Source organism: Coregonus lavaretus (assembly GCF_964263955.1).
Source record: "Coregonus lavaretus genome assembly, contig: HAP1_SCAFFOLD_47, whole genome shotgun sequence".
Taxonomy (NCBI): Eukaryota; Metazoa; Chordata; class Actinopteri; order Salmoniformes; family Salmonidae; genus Coregonus; species Coregonus lavaretus.
The window spans coordinates 1794554-1810155 of NW_028161510.1; the positions used below are offsets into that span (position 1 = coordinate 1794554).

General features: G+C 45.0%; 1 protein-coding gene across 2 annotated transcripts in view; it reads right to left on the reverse strand.

Annotated features, from left to right (window-relative positions):
* LOC311120553 (uncharacterized protein) overlaps positions 1 to 15602 on the reverse strand; it is a gene marked incomplete at its 3' end in the record, with an annotated part of 61552 nt that overhangs the window by 16841 nt on the left and 29109 nt on the right. The window contains exons 6-8 of one of the 2 annotated variants that reach the window (XM_084195140.1): positions 15508 to 15587; positions 15057 to 15410; positions 11778 to 12665 (exon numbers count right to left, since the gene is read on the reverse strand). In XM_084195140.1, the coding sequence (XP_084051266.1) occupies positions 12595 to 12665; positions 15057 to 15410; positions 15508 to 15587 (505 nt within the window). Of the gene's footprint in view, positions 1 to 11777; positions 12666 to 15056; positions 15411 to 15507; positions 15588 to 15602 lie in introns of those variants that run through there. The other variant, XM_084195139.1, reaches the window with a different exon arrangement.

Sequence of the window (15602 nt, forward strand, 5' to 3'; positions counted from 1 at the left end):
GTGGTTGAAGTTAGGGTTAGGCATGAGGTTAGCAGAGTGGTTCAAGTTAGGGTTAGGCATAAGGTTAGCAGAGTGGTTCAAGTTAGGGTTAGGCATAAGGTTAGCAGAGTGGTTCAAGTTAGGGTTAGGCATAAGGTTAGCAGAGTTGTTCAAGTTAGGGTTAGGCATGAGGTTAGCAGATTGGTTCAATTTAGGGTTAGGCATAAGGTTAGCAGAGTGGTTCAAGTTAGGGTTAGGCATGAGGTTAGCAGAGTGGTTCAAGTTAGGGTTAGGCATAAGGTTAGCAGAGTGGTTCAAGTTAGGGTTAGGCATGAGGTTAGCAGAGTGGTTCAAGTTAGGGTTAGGCATGAGGTTAGCAGAGTGGTTCAAGTTAGGGTTAGGCATAAGGTTAGCAGAGTGGTTGAAGTTAGGGTTAGGCATGAGGTTAGCAGAGTGGTTCAAGTTAGGGTTAGGCATAAGGTTAGCAGAGTGGTTCAAGTTAGGGTTAGGCATAAGGTTAGCAGAGTGGTTCAAGTTAGGGTTAGGCATAAGGTTAGCAGAGTGGTTCAAGTTAGGGTTAGGCATAAGGTTAGCAGAGTGGTTCAAGTTAGGGTTAGGCATAAGGTTAGCAGAATGGTTCAAGTTAGGGTTAGGCATAAGGTTAGCAGAGTGGTTCAAGTTAGGGTTAGGCATAAGGTTAGCAGAGTGGTTCAAGTGAGGGTTAGGCATAAGGTTAGCAGAGTGGTTCAAGTGAGGGTTAGGCATGAGGTTAGCAGAGTGGTTCAAGTTAGGGTTAGGCATAAGGTTAGCAGAGTGGTTCAAGTTAGGGTTAGGCATAAGGTTAGCAGAGTTGTTCAAGTTAGGGTTAGGCATGAGGTTAGCAGATTGGTTCAATTTAGGGTTAGGCATAAGGTTAGCAGAGTGGTTCAAGTTAGGGTTAGGCATGAGGTTAGCAGAGTGGTTCAAGTTAGGGTTAGGCATGAGGTTTGCAGAGTGGTTCAAGTTAGGGTTAGGCATGAGGTTAGCAGAGTGGTTCAAGTTAGGGTTAGGCATGAGGTTAGCAGAGTGGTTCAAGTTAGGGTTAGGCATAAGGTTAGCAGAGTGGTTCAAGTTAGGGTTAGGCATAAGGTTAGCAGAGTGGTTCAAGTTAGGGTTAGGCATAAGGTTAGCAGAGTGGTTCAAGTGAGGGTTAGGCATGAGGTTAGCAGAGTGGTTCAAGTAAGGGTTAGGCATAAGGTTAGCAGAGTGGTTCAAGTTAGGGTTAGGCATAAGGTTAGCAGAGTTGTTCAAGTTAGGGTTAGGCATGAGGTTAGCAGAGTGGTTCAATTTAGGGTTAGGCATAAGGTTAGCAGAGTGGTTCAAGTTAGGGTTAGGCATGAGGTTAGCAGAGTGGTTCAAGTTAGGGTTAGGCATGAGGTTAGCAGAGTGGTTCAAGTTAGGGTTAGGCATGAGGTTAGCAGAGTGGTTCAAGTTAGGGTTAGGCATGAGGTTTGCAGAGTGTTTCAAGTTAGGGTTAGGCATAAGGTTAGCAGAGTGGTTCAAGTTAGGGTTAGGCATAAGGTTAGCAGAGTGGTTCAAGTTAGGGTTAGGCATAATGTTAGCAGAGTGGTTCAAGTTAGGGTTAGGCATAAGGTTAGCAGAGTGGTTCAAGTAAGGGTTAGGCATAAGGTTAGCAGAGTGGTTCAAGTTAGGGTTAGGCATAAGGTTAGCAGAGTGGTTGAAGTTAGGTTTAGGCATGAGGTTAGCAGAGTGGTTGAAGTTAGGGTTAGGCATAAGGTTAGCAGAGTGGTTCAAGTTAGGGTTAGGCATAAGGTTAGCAGAGTGGTTCAAGTTAGGGTTAGGCATAAGGTTAGCAGAGTGGTTCAAGTTAGGGTTAGGCATAAGGTTAGCAGAGTGGTTCAAGTGAGGGTTAGGGTTAGGCATGTGGTTAGCAGAGTGGTTCAGGTTAGGGTCAGGGTTAGGCATGAGGTTAGCAGAGTGGTTCAAGTTAGGGTTAGGCATAAGGTTAGCAGAGTGGTTCAAGTTAGGGTTAGGCATAAGGTTAGCAGAGTGGTTCAAGTTAGGGTTAGGCATAAGGTTAGCAGAGTGGTTCAAGTTAGGGTTAGGCATGAGGTTAGCAGAGTGGTTCAAGTTAGGGTTAGGCATGAGGTTAGCAGAGTGGTTCAAGTTAGGGTTAGGCATGAGGTTAGCAGAGTGGTTCAAGTTAGGGTTAGGCATAAGGTTAGCAGAGTGGTTCAAGTTAGGGTTAGGCATAAGGTTAGCAGAGTGGTTCAAGTTAGGGTTAGGCATAAGGTTAGCAGAGTGGTTCAAGTGAGGGTTAGGCATGAGGTTAGCAGAGTGGTTCAAGTAAGGGTTAGGCATAAGGTTAGCAGAGTGGTTCAAGTTAGGGTTAGGCATAAGGTTAGCAGAGTTGTTCAAGTTAGGGTTAGGCATGAGGTTAGCAGAGTGGTTCAATTTAGGGTTAGCCGTAAGGTTAGCAGAGTGGTTCAAGTTAGGGTTAGGCATGAGGTTAGCAGAGTGGTTCAAGTTAGGGTTAGGCATGAGGTTAGCAGAGTGGTTCAAGTCAGGGTTAGGCATGAGGTTAGCAGAGTGGTTCAAGTTAGGGTTAGGCATGAGGTTAGCAGAGTGGTTCAAGTTAGGGTTAGGCATAAGGTTAGCAGAGTGGTTCAAGTTAGGGTTAGGCTTAAGGTTAGCAGAGTGGTTCAAGTTAGGGTTAGGCATAAGGTTAGCAGAGTGGTTCAAGTTAGGGTTAGGCATAAGGTTAGCAGAGTGGTTCAAGTAAGGGTTAGGCATAAGGTTAGCAGAGTGGTTCAAGTTAGGGTTAGGCATAAGGTTAGCAGAGTGGTTGAAGTTAGGTTTAGGCATGAGGTTAGCAGAGTGGTTCAAGTTAGGGTTAGGCATAAGGTTAGCAGAGTGGTTCAAGTTAGGGTTAGGCATAAGGTTAGCAGAGTGGTTCAAGTTAGGGTTAGGCATAAGGTTAGCAGAGTGGTTCAAGTGAGGGTTAGGGTTAGGCATGTGGTTAGCAGAGTGGTTCAGGTTAGGGTTAGGGTTAGGCATGAGGTTAGCAGAGTGGTTCAAGTTAGGGTTAGGCATAAGGTTAGCAGAGTGGTTCAAGTTAGGGTTAGGCATAAGGTTAGCAGAGTGGTTCAAGTTAGGGTTAGGCTTAAGGTTAGCAGAGTGGTTCAAGTTAGGGTTAGGCATAAGGTTAGCAGAGTGGTTCAAGTTAGGGTTAGGCATAAGGTTAGCAGAGTGGTTCAGGTTAGGGTTAGGGTTAGGCATGAGGTTAGCAGAGTGGTTCAAGTTAGGGTTAGGCATAAGGTTAGCAGAGTGGTTCAAGTTAGGGTTAGGCATGAGGTTAGCAGAGTGGTTCAAGTTAGGGTTAGGCATGAGGTTAGCAGAGTGGTTCAAGTTAGGGTTAGGCATGAGGTTAGCAGAGTGGTTCAAGTTAGGGTTAGGCATGAGGTTAGCAGAGTGGTTCAAGTTAGGGTTAGGCATAAGGTTAGCAGAGTGGTTGAAGTTAGGGTTAGGCATAAGGTTAGCAGAGTGGTTCAAGTTAGGGTTAGGCATAAGGTTAGCAGAGTGGTTCAAGTGAGGGTTAGGCATGAGGTTAGCAGAGTGGTTCAAGTTAGGGTTAGGCATAAGGTTAGCAGAGTGGTTCAAGTTAGGGTTAGGCATAAGGTTAGCAGAGTGGTTCAGGTTAGGGTTAGGGTTAGGCATGAGGTTAGCAGAGTGGTTCAAGTTAGGGTTAGGCATAAGGTTAGCAGAGTGGTTCAAGTTAGGGTTAGGCATGAGGTTAGCAGAGTGGTTCAAGTTAGGGTTAGGCATGAGGTTAGCAGAGTGGTTCAAGTTAGGGTTAGGCATAAGGTTAGCAGAGTGGTTCAAGTTAGGGTTAGGCATAAGGTTAGCAGAGTGGTTCAAGTTAGGGTTAGGCATAAGGTTAGCAGAGTGGTTCAAGTGAGGGTTAGGCATGAGGTTAGCAGAGTGGTTCAAGTGAGGGTTAGGCATGAGGTTAGCAGCGCTGTTCAAGTTAGGGTTAGGCATGAGGTTAGCAGAGTGGTTCAAGTTAGGGTTAGGCATAAGGTTAATGAAACACATTAAACTGTGTTTGTTGGCATATCCCAACTCTCCCTGAGACACCCTCTGAGAGTGGGGTCTTGGCCACGGTCTGCCATTATCAACAGGCAACCCTGCAGCAATTATGCTTAAGTGCCTTGCTCAAGGACACATCGACAGATTTTTCATCTTGTCGACTCGGGTATTCGAACTAGCAACATTTTAATTACTGGCCCAATGCGTTAACCACTAGGCTACCTGCCGCCCTTAACAGAAGATAGAAGTAAGAAATCCCTTGGTAGAATACATTAGTGTTATTTATTAAAATCTGATCCAATACTCATATAAGAAAGAGACAAAACAGTAAACTGTGTTTACCAGAGAATGTGTTCATAAGTGTGGTGCGGAAAAAACCCTCACCTGGACCTATAATAAGACTATGTCATTTGTATATTAACAAAGTCTAGTCACTTGTATTTTATCTGACTCCATAAGAGGATATGGAAATGTGCAATTAAGTATTATGAGTCATAGCTGACTGAGATCAAGAATGGTCTGAGATAGTGAAATCAAATGCAGGTAATTAAAACACTTTAACGCTTGATGTTACAGTGTCTTTAAACACCGGATCAAAACATAAAATAACACCACTCTCTTATAGGACGAGATCCTAGAAAGAAACAGTTTTGACTCCCTCTAGAGGCTGATCTTTGTAATTACCAGACAGGAAATCTTCAGTCTAAATGGCACGCCTCTGCAGGTTGTCAACGAGGCAGTTCTGCTCCTCCCGAAACAGTCTCGTATGTCGTCAAAAAGGTGAGTTTCGGAAATTCTATGCATGCAACGTTGTGCATTACCACCACCAACTGGACTGGAGTGTGGACCTCAGTTCATCTTTCAATCACCCACGTGGGTATATGCTCCTAAAAACCAATGAGGACATGAGGGAGAGGCGGGACTTGCAGCGCGTCAAGCGTCTCAAATAGAACCAAGTTCTATTTTAGCGCCTGGCTAAGCAGACGCTCATGAGCAGTGTGGGTGCAATGATTGAATAACATGTAAGTGTACATTTATTTTTGCAACGCTCGCACACGCGACGCGGGTGGTGTGGTCAGCAGTTGCAAAATGAACTTCCCACTAGTAGAGTAAATGGTGTTCCACTTGACGAAGCAGTAGCGGACCTCAGTGTTCTTCTGGTTGTTGTCTGCCCAGCTAACCCTAACAGATTCTGGGGTCAGGGCCATGGCCTGGACACCTACTGGAGGATCATGGGGGTGGCCCTGCCTGGTATGGGAGTAGGATATTTATCAAACAGATGGAACAAGTCATCTTCTGATCAGTCAATGGAATCTGGCTGTGTAGTCACACTGCACACCACCATGAACCATGCCCCCATGCCCCCCCCCCCCCCACACACACACACACACACACGGAAGGAAATTGTATTTCATTCAGAGTTACAGGAACATGGAGTTAGGAAACATGCAGACATGGAGTGACCATGTGGTCAAGAAATGAGTAAGGAGTTGAACAATAAGTGAGGAGTTGAAGAGATAATAAAAAATACAAACAGAGACGGGACAAACAGAGACGTGACAAACAGGAGTATCCCTCCACAAAGCTGTGATCAGCCAGCCCTCTCACAGGAGTACCCTCCACAAAGCTGTGATCAGCCAGCCCTCTCACAGGAGTAACCCTCCACAAAGCTGTGATCAGCCAGCCCTCTCACAGGAGTATCCCTCCACAAAGCTGTGATCAGCCAGCCCTCTCACAGGAGTATCCCTCCACAAAGCTGTGATCAGCCAGCCCTCTCACAGGAGTATCCCTCCACAAAGCTGTGATCAGCCAGCCCTCTCACAGGAGTATCCCTCCACAAAGCTGTGATCAGCCAGCCCTCTCACAGGAGTATCCCTCCACAAAGCTGTGATCAGCCAGCCCTCTCACAGGAGTATCCCTCCACAAAGCTGTGATCAGCCAGCCCTCTCACAGGAGTATCCCTCCACAAAGCTGTGATCAGCCAGCCCTCTCACAGGAGTATTTATGATAGTTAGTACTCTTCTGGTAAGTATGACCTAACTGTCACGATCGTCGGATACAGAGGACCAAGGCGCAGCGTGGAAGGTGAACATATTTATTAAATAATGATTACACGAACAAAAACAACAAATCGATACGTGACGTCCAAAGGTGCAAAACACAAACCTACACAGGAACAAGATCCCACAAACACTGTGGGAAAACTGGCTGCTTAAGTATGGTTCCCAATCAGAGACAACAAGCAACAGCTGATACACGTTGCCTCTGATTGAGAACCACACTGGCCAACATAGAACTACAAAACTAGAACGAAAAACAAAAGAAAACTCACACCCTGGCTCAACATACTAGAGTCCCCAGAGCCAGGGCGTGACACTAACTGTGACTTGTTATTTCCTTTGTCACGGTTCCTCATCAAACACACACACACACACAGTTTCTGCCGTTACATCCTGTGAACTCTGCCCCTCATCTCTTTCCTCTCCTCCCCAGTTAAGACTGAGCCTATGAAGAACAGTGAGACTGACTAAGACAGGCAGCAGCACTGGACAGACATGCAGGCGATTCTCTTAGGAATAATATTTTATTCAGCGCTGGAGCTGAAATGGACAATCAAACTCAACCTCTGTTACTGCACTGAATAATAACATTGCTACGCAATCTGAACTCTTGTGCTTTCTGTCCGTTGTTCTGAAAACGTGTGTATCGTCCTACAGTAGATTCCCTCTGCAGGACGAGGAAGGGACCCAGCAGGTTGTCCTATAGGAGAACGGCCCTGGACATCTGGTGGAGTTACCTGCAGGACTCTTACCTACACCACATCACACAGGATTTTGGGGGGCCATTTTGGCTGAGGTCTAAGGGAAAGCTGCCATGTCCTTGACGTGATGATTTGCGTTTCCATATGGCACCGTATTCCCTACATAGTGCACTACTTCTGACCAGAGCCCTGGTCGGAGCCCTGGTCGGAGCCCTGGTCAGAAGTAGTGTACTAGTGTACTGGCTCCGACCAGGACTCCGACCAGGGCTCTGGTCAAAGGTAGTACACTATGTAGGGAATAGGGTGCCATTTGGTTAGAGGTGTCACTTTTTATTACATGTTCTATAACTGTCAGATTATAGTCTCTGTGGCTCCAGGCGTCTCTCTCTCTCTCTATATATATATCTCTATATCTCTCTCTCTCTCTATATATATATATATATATCTATATCTCTCTCTCTCTCTCTCCCTCTCTCTATCTCTCTCTCTATATATATATATCTCTCTATATCTCTCTCTCTATATATCTCTATATCTCTCTCTATATCTCTCGCTCAAATCAAATCAAATCAAATCAAATTTTATTGGTCACATGCGCCGAATACAACAGGTGCAGACATTACAGTGAAATGCTTACTTACAGCCCTTAACCAACAGTGCATTTATTTTAAACAAAAAAGTAAGAATAAAACAACAACAAAAAAAGTGTTGAGAAAAAAAGAGCAGAAGTAAAATAAAGTGACAGTAGGGAGGCTATATATACAGGGGGGTACCGTTGCAGAGTCAATGTGCGGGGGCACCGGCTAGTTGAGGTAGTTGAGGTAATATGTACATGTGGGTAGAGTTAAAGTGACTATGCATAAATACTTAACAGAGTAGCAGCAGCGTAAAAAGGATGGGGTGGGGGGGCAGTGCAAATAGTCCGGGTAGCCATGATTAGCTGTTCAGGAGTCTTATGGCTTGGGGGTAGAAGCTGTTGAGAAGTCTTTTGGACCTAGACTTGGCACTCCGGTACCGCATGCCATGCGGTAGCAGAGAGAACAGTCTATGACTAGGGTGGCTGGAGTCTTTGACAATTTTGAGGGCCTTCCTCTGACACCGCCTGGTATAGAGGTCCTGGATGGCAGGAAGCTTTGCCCCAGTGATGTACTGGGCCGTACGCACTACCCTCTGTAGTGCCTTGCGGTCGGAGGCCAAGCAGTTGCCATACCAGGCGGTGATGCAACCAGTTAGGATGCTCTCGATGGTGCAGCTGTAGAATTTTTTGAGGATCTGAGGACCCATGCCAAATCTTTTTAGTCTCCTGAGGGGGAATAGGCTTTGTCGTGCCCTCTTCACGACTGTCTTGGTGTGTTTGGACCATGATAGTTCGTTGGTGATGTGGACACCAAGGAACTTGAAGCTCTCAACCTGTTCCACTACAGCCCCGTCGATGAGAATGGGGGCGTGCTCAGTCCTCTTTTTTTTCCTGTAGTCCACAATCATCTCCTTTGTCTTGGTCACGTTGAGGGAGAGGTTGTTGTCCTGGCACCACACGGCCAGATCTCTGACCTCCTCCCTATAGGCTGTCTCATCGTTGTCGGTGATCAGGCCTACCACTGTTGTGTCGTCGGCAAACTTAATGATGGTGTTGGAGTCGTGCCTGGCCATGCAGTCATGGGTGAACAGAGAGTACAAGAGGGGACTGAGCACGCACCCCTGAGGGGCCCCCGTGTTGAGGATCAGTGTGGCAGATGTGTTGTTACCTACCCTTACCACCTGGGGGCGGCCCGTCAGGAAGTCCAGGATCCAGTTGCAGAGGGAGGTGTTTAGTCCCAGGATCCTTAGCTTAGTGATGAGCTTAGAGGGCACTATGGTGTTGAATGCTGAGCTGTAGTCAATGAATAGCATTCTCACGTAGGTGTTCCTCTTGTCCAGGTGGGAAAGGGCAGTGTGGAGTGCGATAGAGATTGCATCATCTGTGGATCTGTTGGGGCGGTATGCAAATTGGAGTGGGTCTAGGGTTTCTGGGATAATGCTGTTGATGTGAGCCATGACCAGTCTTTCAAAGCACTTCATGGCTACAGACGTCAGTGCTACGGGTCGGTAGTCATTTAGGCAGGTTATCTTAGAGTTCTTGGGCACGGGGACTATGGTGGTCTGCTTGAAACATGTTGGTATTACAGACTCAGTCAGGGACATGTTGAAAATGTCAGTGAAGACACTTGCCAGTTGGTCAGCACATGCTCGGAGTACACGTCCTGGTAATCCGTCTGGCCCTGCGGCCTTGTGAATGTTGACCTGCTTAAAAATCTTACTCACATCGGCTACGGAGAGCGTGATCACATAGTCATCCGGAACAGCTGGTGCTCTCATGCATGCTTCAGTGTTGCTTGCCTCGAAGCGAGCATAGAAGTGGTTTAGCTCGTCTGGTAGGCTTGTGTCACTGGGCAGCTCGCGGCTGTGCTTCCCTTTGTAGTCTGTAATAGTTTTCAAGCCCTGCCACATCCGACGAGCGTCAGAGCCAGTGTAGTATGATTCAATCTTAGACCTGTATTGACTCTTTGCCTGTTTGATGGTTCGTCGGAGGTCATAGCGGGATTTCTTATAAGCGTCCGGGTTAGAGTCCCGTTCCTTGAAAGCGGCAGCTCTACCCTTTAGCTCAGTGCGGATGTTTCCTGTAATCCATGGCTTCTGGTTGGGGTATGTACGTACGGTCACTGTGGGGACGACATCATCGATGCACTTATTGATGAAGCCAGTGACTCTCTATATCTCTCTCTCTATATCTCTCTCTATATATCTCTCTCTATCTCTCTCTATATATATATCTCTCTCTCTATATATTTCTCTCTCTATATCTCTCTATATCTCTCTCTATATATCTCTCTCTATATATATCTCTCTATATATCTCTCTCTCTCTATAACTCTCTATCTCTCTCTATATATATATATCTCTCTATATCTCTCTCTCTCTATATATATATATCTCTCACACACACAGTGTCTCTGGTGAGAGAGCGAGAGAGAGAGAGTGAGACCCAAATCAGGACAGTAGTCTATAATGGAGTGTTTAGGTTAGAGGTGTCTTTTAACAGTAACTGTCTTCTTATTGTGTACATATACTCTCATACCTCCTGATCGCACGTTATTGGTGATGATCAAATCATTCACTGGTTTGACCTGTGTTGTTATGGTCACGTCATCTCCGTGGTAACAATCACTAGGCAGGGTTGTCAGCTCGCCGGGGAGCAGGACAGAACAGAGGAAGTTGATCAGATCAGAAAGAGAGGGACATTCCCCCAAGATCTCTAGTCTGGACACCACAAACACACTGTAATTGTGAAATAGAAACTCTAACTCTGACTCTTAATTTGCCTCAGTGGATGATGGTGGAGAGGAAGTGGAGGGAGCACATGACTAACAACAAACACTAACAGATACTATTGACACAGGATCCGGTACCTCTCGCGGCACGATTTATTAATTGTTTCACTGTTCGCATTGTAGACATTCTAATAAAAGTTATCAGCATTAAATCAAGTTGCCTCCTCATTATTTCCCCTCAGTTTAAGAATGATGGAGGCCACTGTGTTATTGGGGACCTTCAATACTGCAGAAATGTTTTGGTACCCTTCCCCAGATCTGTGCCTCGACACAATCCTGTCTTGGAGCTCTACGGACATGGCTTGGTTTTTGCTCTGACATGCACTGTCAACTGTGGGACCTTTTATAGACAGGTGTGTGCCTTTCCAAATCATGTCCAATCAATTGAATTTACCACAGGTAGACTCCAATCAAGTTGTAGAAACATCTCAAGGATGATCAATGGAAACAGGATTCACCTGAGCTCAACTTCGAGTCTCATAGCAAAGGGTCTGAATACTTATGTAAATAATGTATTTCTGTTTTTAATTTTTAATACATTTGCAAACATTTCTCCAAACCTGTTTTTGCTTTGTCATTATGGGGTATTGTGTGTAGACTGATGAGGATTTTTTTATTTTATTATTCATTTTAGAATAAGGCTGTAACGTAACAAAATGTGGAAAAAGGGAAGGAGTCTGAATACTTTCCGAATGCACTTTTACTTTTTATACTTAAGTATATTTTAGCAATTACATTTACTTTTGATACTTAAATATATTTAAAACCAAATACTTTGACTTTTACTCAAGTGGTATTTTACTGTCTGACTTTTACTTGAGTAACTTTCTATTAAGGTATCTATACTTTTACTCAAGTATGACATTTGGGTATTTTTTTAATTGTTCCCCTCTAATCAGGGACTGCTTTAGACCTGGGACACCAGGTGTATGCAATCAATTATTAGGTAGAACAGAAAACCAGCAGGCTCTGGACCTCGTAGGGTAAGAGTTGAGAACCCCTGCTATTGGCACTGAGTATGGTGGGTGTTCAGCAGTGACGTCTCAAATGCTTTGAATGAATCAACACCTTGAAGAGCGCGTTTCACCACCATAGACAGTAGGCTACGTGGCTGTTTACTCTGTCTGCTGCGCTGCTACGGTGTGTTGGACACCTTTTTTTTCTCATGCGTTCCGGTACGTCAGGCCCCCCGGATATCCCCCCTCTCCTTTCTCACTATATGTTCCAGGACCTCCCAATGTACAAGTTAAGCACAGCGGACATGCATGGTCTCTCTCTCTCTCACACACTCACACACTAAGCAACGCGCATGCCCCGCCTACCTGAGGATCTATTTCTTTCAGCAATCTATTTGCTGTGTTTGAGGGGTGCAAAATCCACTTGTCAGTTAAATCTCGCTGGATTGATTGCTTTCATTTAACTCCTGCGGCTCATACTTTTGCTTGTGCCTGACGTTTTTCCCCGTTAACGTTACAGCCGCGGAAATGTTTGTAATGGCCTTTCAAACACACCCCGATAATAGCTGAAATGTGGTGAATGGAATACATTGTCTTACCGTTGAATCTATAAGAACTCTAAAGCTTCGTCAGGGATTTAATGCACGGTCTCGACACTTAAATCACAAGATCGTGTAAATGTTATATTGAATTGAAGAAAGTAATCATTTAATACAGTTGAAATGTTAACAAATTAGATGCGCTGAAATGAAAGCAACTGCCTAAAATGAACACTCGGATTAGAGTGATATCATGTCTGATCTCGCAAACAATGTCAAGTATTTTTAGTAGGTGTAATCTAGAGCCAAAGGTTTCCTGCTATTGACACACTAATGCAGAAAAAACACTCACCTGGACCTATGTCATTTGTATATTAACAAAGTCTAGTTCATTGTATTTTATTTTTACACCATAAATTAATACTTAATTTCACATTTCCTTATTATGAGTTATAGCTGACTAAGATCACGAAAGGTCAGAGATAGTGAAATCAAATGCAAGTAATATCATTGTAAAATGAATGAACTCCATAAAAAATAAAAATAAAAATAAACATTTAATATATATTTAAAAAATATATAACATATTGTAAAGTGGTTATCCCACTGGCTATAAGGTGAATGCACCGATTTGTAAGTCGCTCTGGATAAGAGCGTCTGCTAAATGACGTAAATGTAAATGTAATTATATATACTGTATATATAAGGAAAAATCATAAAGTTACAAGGTAATATTATCAAAGTATTGTAGGCATGGTTATCAATCAATCAACCAATAAATCAATACAATAATTAATCAATAGTTAGCAGAAAGTGGACAGAAAGTCCCCACTCACAGTGGGAGGGGGTTGTAAAAAAAAAAGCACATCTATTCAGCCAATCAGTGGGTTCAGGAAGTGGTCTTACAGCCAATGAATGAGCTGGAGGAGCAGCACGGTCACCATGGCACTTCCAGCAGCCTGACAGGAAGCTCCTGAGGAGGGAAACAGACGTTTAGGCTGCGTTTACACAGGCAGCCCAATTCTGATATTTTGCCAATTATTTAGCATGTCTGATACATATCTGATCTTTTCCCCCAATATGTAAACAGCAAAAAACGACATGAGTTCATCTTTTGAGTTTTGATTCATACCACATTCATATGTGGATCTCAATCCTGATACAATTCCCATCCTCCATATGTAAGGACGCTCAGATCCGATTTGCTTTACACTAAAGTGTTGTTACACATTACATACCGTTACCAAGACAACCACCCCAAAGTTTAAAGGAACAGAGAGAGGAAATGAGCATTGCATCTGCGGGCCATTTCAGAGGCTACATCAGTGTGAATGAGCAAATCTGGGAGGAGGATGAGAGGTTGGAGGAGGAGAGCATAGAGGCAGGAGGGCAAATACATCAACCAATCAACCAATCAATCAACCAATCAATCAACCAATCTACCTACCTATCATTTTGAACAAGTTCAGATAGTACCTCCCTGTTTTTTTTTCTGTTTCATGTCTACTGAACAGAACTCTAGGTTAACAGAACCTTCTCTATTTTCCCTCTAGGTCTCTCCAACTCTGTTCCTGGAGAGCTACCGTCCTGTAGGTTTTCACTCCAACCCTGTTCCTGGAGAGCTACCCTCCTGTAGGTTTTCACTCCAACCCTTTTCCTGGAGAGCTACCCTCCTGTAGGTTTTCACTCCAACCCTAATCTAGTGCACCTGATTCTAATAATTCTCTAGTTGGTAAGACGAATCAGGTTAGTTACAACTGGGGTTGGAGTGAAAACCTACAGGAGGCAGGCTCTCCAGGAGCAGGTTTGGAGAGCCCTGTTCTATGTTAGCAGTATGGGGGGTGGAATAATTCAAAATTCTATAGAATTGACACATCGTATAATGAAGTCTTTGTGCAAGTAATGGGCTGTGTCGAGTTAACAAATAACAGAGACACACCTCCAATGTCAAAATCCCAATGCTTATATTGAGCAATACCAATGATTATGTGAAAGCTCATATCACGTTTCAGCTATGGGGCTTCTATTCTGCCTTAGTGTTTCCAGGCTGTGATGCTCCTCCTCGATTCCAGAGATGAGCTTTTCATTACGAGGAGATCACGGTCACACAGGTAAGCGGAGCGCTATTCATTACACAGGTAAGCGGAGCGCTATTCATTACACAGGTAGGGGGAGCGCTATTCATTATACAGGTAGGCGGAGCGCTATTCATTACACAGGTAGGGGGAGCGCTATTCATTACACAGGTAGGGGGAGCGCTATTCATTATACAGGTAGGCGGAGCGCTATTCATTACACAGGTAGGGGGAGCGCTATTCATTACACAGGTAGGGGGAGCGCTATTCATTACACAGGTAGGCGGAGCGCTATTCATTACACAGGTAGGGGGAGCGCTATTCATTACACAGGTAGGCGGAGCGCTATTCATTACACAGGTAGGGGGAGCGCTATTCATTACACAGGTAAGCGGAACGCTATTCATTACACAGGTAGGGGGAGCGCTATTCATTACACAGGTAGGGGAGCGCTATTCATTACACAGGTAAGCGGAACGCTATTCATTACACAGGTAGGGGGAGCGCTATTCATTACACAGGTAGGGGGAGCGCTATTCATTACACAGGTAGGGGGAGCGCTATTCATTACAAAGGTAGGCGGAGAGCTATTCATTACACAGGTAGGGGGAGCGCTATTCATTACACAGGTAGGCGGAGCGCTATTCATTACACAGGTAGGGGGAGCGCTATTCATTACACAGGTAGGGGGAGCGCTATTCATTATACAGGTAGGGGGAGCGCTATTCATTACACAGGTAGGGGAGCGCTATTCATTACACAGGTAGGGGGAGCGCTATTCATTATACAGGTAGGGGAGCGCTATTCATTACACAGGTAGGGGGAGCGCTATTCATTATACAGGTAGGGGGAGCGCTATTCATTACACAGGTAGGGGGAGCGCTATTCATTACACAGGTAGGGGAGCGCTATTCATTACACAGGTAGGGGAGCGCTATTCATTACACAGGTAGGGGGAGCACTATTCATTACACAGGTAGGGGGAGCGCTATTCATTACACAGGTAGGGGGAGCGCTATTCATTACACAGGTAGGCGGAGCGCTATTCATTACACAGGTAGGGGGAGCGCTATTCATTACACAGGTAGGGGGAGCGCTATTCATTACACAGGTAGGGGGAGCGCTATTCATTACACAGGTAGGGGGAGCGCTATTCATTACACAGGTAGGGGGAGCGCTATTCATTACACAGGTAGGGGGAGCGATATTCATTATACAATGTGTGAATTATATTGTTGAATAACAAACACATATATCCATAACTGGACCTTCCCGACCAATCAACCGACCTCGACAGAAATGTTGGATGTTGAGGCGGTCTGATTCCATTACAGGAGGAGGTTGGGGTCCCTCTGGTCCCAGAACCAACATGGCTGAACACCACAACTGGGCCCCATCATCATCTCTACTAGGGGTGAAGTCCAGGGTATAGATCCCATTCACTGGTGTCTTGATGTTGTCCCTGGAGTTCTGTTGTGTGCCTAATTCTGTCTGTTCACCACTGGTATTGACTTTGTAGAAGGTCACCCTGAGTCTCTCAATAGGAGCGATGTTCTGGAAGAGACACTGTAACTGGTACTGATGCTGCTCAACCATTGGATCAGGGTGACTCCTATAGCTGATGGACCCAAAGTCTGGAAGCTCTGTGGAGGAATGGACACACACACAGTGATTTAACGGTGCCATACTGCAGTATACATTCAGAAACACCAGTGAAGATAAGAGAGAGACGTCACTCACTATAAACTGTGATGTTCAGCTGTTTAAGACACTTGCCACTCTCTGTGAAGCACTTAGGTTCGATATTCCAGTCAGTCACTCTGTTAAATCAAAAT